Below are 3,577 nucleotides of genomic sequence, written 5' to 3'. Positions count from 1 at the left end.
TCTAAAATTGAATTAGTATGGCAAAATTTTTAATTCGTTAGCTAATTGTTGTTGAATGTTTTGATAAAATTGTCCGTGTCAAATTTTTTAAAGTCAGAAATAATAATTTATTCTTTAGATTAATATGTTTTTTATATATATAAATCTAATTTTTCTAGTATATGTATATAATTATATTCCAGTTTTAAATGATAAATATATTCATGTCCCAAAAGAATTTATTCTTGTATATTTTCGTCTCAATCACCTAGTGTTAATAAATCAACTTTAATCAAGAGACAAATTAAAATAAGAGAGAATAGTAGTTTGCTTGACTGCTCCAGCACCACAAACCTCCAAAACTGTAAAAAATGTAGTGTGTTTGAGAATTTACCTTAAATTTATTTTGTAATTTATAATAATAGCCTACTTGACTCCTTGACTAATTTAGGCAACTTGAGTCTTAAATTGACACAAGATTCGTGCTTCGTTGTTTATGGGTTACATGCCAGAGCTGCTTTTATTGACAATTTTCATCATTTCAAACCAAAGAGATGTTGGCTTGTAGCCTGTGTATGTCATTACATTTACAGTAAAACATCAAAATTAAATATGATTCCATTTATCTTGCTAATAGCCATGGAACGTTCATCTCTGTAAATGCATCAATGCAGCTGCAATCTGCTGCAACAATAAAAAATATAAATATGATGTCAATGATTAATCTTGTTGTATCTTCATCGATGATGAGCTACTATGACAAGGTCATACCCTATTTTTGTTGCTCCAGAACATGCCTCATGGTGTTCTTATTGTGGCTGGCTTAGTTGGAGACACACAGGAACTTGAGAATCGTCTTTTATGGCTAGACTGTTTGTGAGGACAGAATTTCTATTCTCCACATTCTGATCTTTTGTTACATATACCTGGTTAGTGAAACTTTCTTTTCAATCTAAAAATAAAATGCTAACAAGGTTGGCATTATTTAAAAGGCAAAAAGTCTATTAAGTTTTTAAAATTTTTCAATTTCATCTTTAGCGTTTAAGTTGTTTCAATTTTATATTTAATATTTTTAAGTAATATCAAATTTACATTTAACTTTTTCAAATTTTATTGTCAAATATATCCATATAGAACAACAAAGGTTGACATGACAGTTGTCTAAAAAGGAGATACATTTGACAAAACAAAGTTTAAAAATATTAAAAAAGAATTGAAAATTTTAAATGTTAAGGTAAAATTAAAAATATTAGGAATAAAATATGTACAAAATGCATATAATTTATTTTACGAGATTTATTCTAATTTGTTTTGTTATCCCATACCTTCTTTTTTAATTCCATGTTTTCTTGACGGATTAAGTTTATCTTCTCGTATAGATCCACATTTTCTTGGTGTATGAGGTTCCCCTGTAGAAAATAAATAGAAGAAACCATTTTGATTAAACGTATTGTGGAATCCTTTTTTTTTTTTTTCTGAGAAGACTGACCTTTCGATTTAATTCTTGTATTTCATCCATTAAAAGCTGATCCTGCGTGCATAAGTCATAATCTTTAATTTTTTATCAACTACTATCATATCCTTAATTTCAAACTTGACCAGTGCATTATATATGAACAAATCTAAACCTTTTTTGTACGGACACCGCGAAGGCTAATTTCCAACTGGTTCTCCAAAGTCTGTAAATCTTTGATTGTCAAACCTGACAATTCTTCTCCCATAATTTGCCTGTTATATATAATATACAAACAAAAACTTATTAGAATGGAACTGTAGGAAAATAATTGGTTCACTATGAAAAACTAGAGACTATAGGCATAAACAATTCTACTAGCATTTCATTGTCTTTTGAACGGTTTTTTTCGCATTAACACAATAACAATGATATATAACTAATAAAATTTATTATTTTGTCTAATAAATATTCTGAACTCTAAAACTTAAATATTAAATTCTAAACCTAAATTTCAATTCTAATAATATTAATTAAAAATATTAATTAATATTAATAAAAAATTGTGGTCTCTAACATTTGTCTTTAGTCTTTACACAATACTCAATACATATCATTTAGAATCCGCATTATATTGGGTTTTTCATTGATGGTGAGAAAGTTGACCATGCATGCAAACTATTTATGTTTATAGAACATTTCCGTTGTATAACTTTTCAATATAGTATCTATGGCATGCAAAGTAATTGACCAGCTCGTTTGTTTGTGCATCTTTCGAGTAGGCTCTTTGTCTTTGGTCTCCACCACCACCATCAAATGTGTTTACTTGTAGAAGTAGTAGAGTTTAATAATAAGTTCCAACCTACTTATAATTATTCTGGTAAAATTTTTATTTTTAAAAAGTTGGTTATAAAAACTAATTTTTAAAATAAAATTTTTTAAAAATTATAGCATCTGTCTTTAGTAAATTAAATTAAAAATAATTTTTAATAAGTACAAATAATAATAATAATAAGTGTGTTTGATTAAATAATTTTTAAAATTTAAAAATATTATAATAAACATTAATGTAAGAATTAAATTTGACTATTAATTAATATAGAGTTATATTTGATATTTTAATTTTGATAAATACAAATTAACTTTAAAAAACTTATTTTTAAGTACTTTCAAAAGTACACATATCTTTTAAAAAGTTATAAATACAAATACATAAATTTTTTTATTTACCAAATACAAAACGAAATACTTATACTTTGAAAAACACAAGTACCTTTTCAAAAAATTTTACCAAGCCTTAGTTTCTTTAAATTGAAATTTTATTTATAAAGCATATTTTGTGGAGAAAAGAATTGTACCGGTGACTCTCTTGCAAACTTAGCAATTGTTGCCTTAGCATTGCCGCCTCCCGTTGCCAAAACTAGAAAATGAATTGAAAGAAACAAAGTAATACAATATGCTTAGATATGTACTTTAAAACAGTAGAACCTTGCATGAATAAGTACTATACATATTGAATAAAAAGTTAGTAAAACAGTTTAATGTGGAATTGATCCTTTCATGTTGATCCTTCATATTAGGTGCACTGCTATTAGAATAAGTACCTAGGTTGTAACTTTAAGATACAGGATTCCGTAAAGGTTGATGAGGGGAAAGCTATGTAAGTATATATATATATATATATATATTTTTTATAGCATATAGTGCCCCGTTACATTGAAAAGAAACGAAATTTTACTTCTGGGAGTTTGATAAATTAAAAATAATGCTAGTGATAGTCTTGGTAGTGAATATGGAGCAGTAAAGAGTAACGAACTCTTTTTTTTATAAGAAGTAAATAGATGTGAAATAGATGTAAGAACGGAGGTAAACTAGTGGAGATGCAAATAAAGACAGGATTAGGGAAAAATTAAAAGAAGCATCGATAGAGAGGATCATTCAATAGGAACATGTGTTGAACCTTCAGGAGTAAAGCAACTAACAACCTATATTTGGGTTTGAAAAACTTTTGTAGCCAGCAATTTCCAGTATTTTTTACTATTATTTGATCGATATAAATATTAAATTATTTTTAATAAATTAAATTTTATTATATACGTATAAATTTTAAAAAAATATAAATATAAATTATATTAATTTATACGT

General features: G+C 26.4%; 1 protein-coding gene across 5 annotated transcripts in view; it reads right to left on the bottom strand.

Annotated features, from left to right (window-relative positions):
• Positions 1-358: 358 nt before the first annotated feature.
• The window catches only part of LOC107459380 (agamous-like MADS-box protein AGL16), a 9,004-nt gene continuing 5,785 nt past the window's right edge, over positions 359-3,577 (bottom strand). Inside the window, exons 3-8 of one of the 5 annotated variants that reach the window (XR_001586284.3) lie at positions 2,791-2,852; positions 1,608-1,707; positions 1,469-1,510; positions 1,305-1,388; positions 751-889; positions 359-663 (exon numbers count right to left, since the gene is read on the bottom strand). Coding sequence is in view for 3 of the 5 variants with exons in the window: in XM_016077611.3 (XP_015933097.1) it covers positions 789-905; positions 1,305-1,388; positions 1,469-1,510; positions 1,608-1,707; positions 2,791-2,852 (405 nt within the window). In the remaining 2 variants the exon portion in view is untranslated. Of the gene's footprint in view, positions 664-750; positions 906-1,304; positions 1,389-1,468; positions 1,511-1,607; positions 1,708-2,790; positions 2,853-3,577 lie in introns of all 5 variants that reach the window. The other 4 variants (XR_001586285.3, XM_016077612.3, XM_016077611.3 and 1 more) reach the window with 4 other exon arrangements.

The sequence above is a fragment of the Arachis duranensis genome, chromosome 7 (genome assembly GCF_000817695.3).
Source record: "Arachis duranensis cultivar V14167 chromosome 7, aradu.V14167.gnm2.J7QH, whole genome shotgun sequence".
Classification (NCBI taxonomy): Eukaryota; Viridiplantae; Streptophyta; class Magnoliopsida; order Fabales; family Fabaceae; genus Arachis; species Arachis duranensis.
This window is presented reverse-complemented; position numbering and strand designations above follow the sequence as displayed.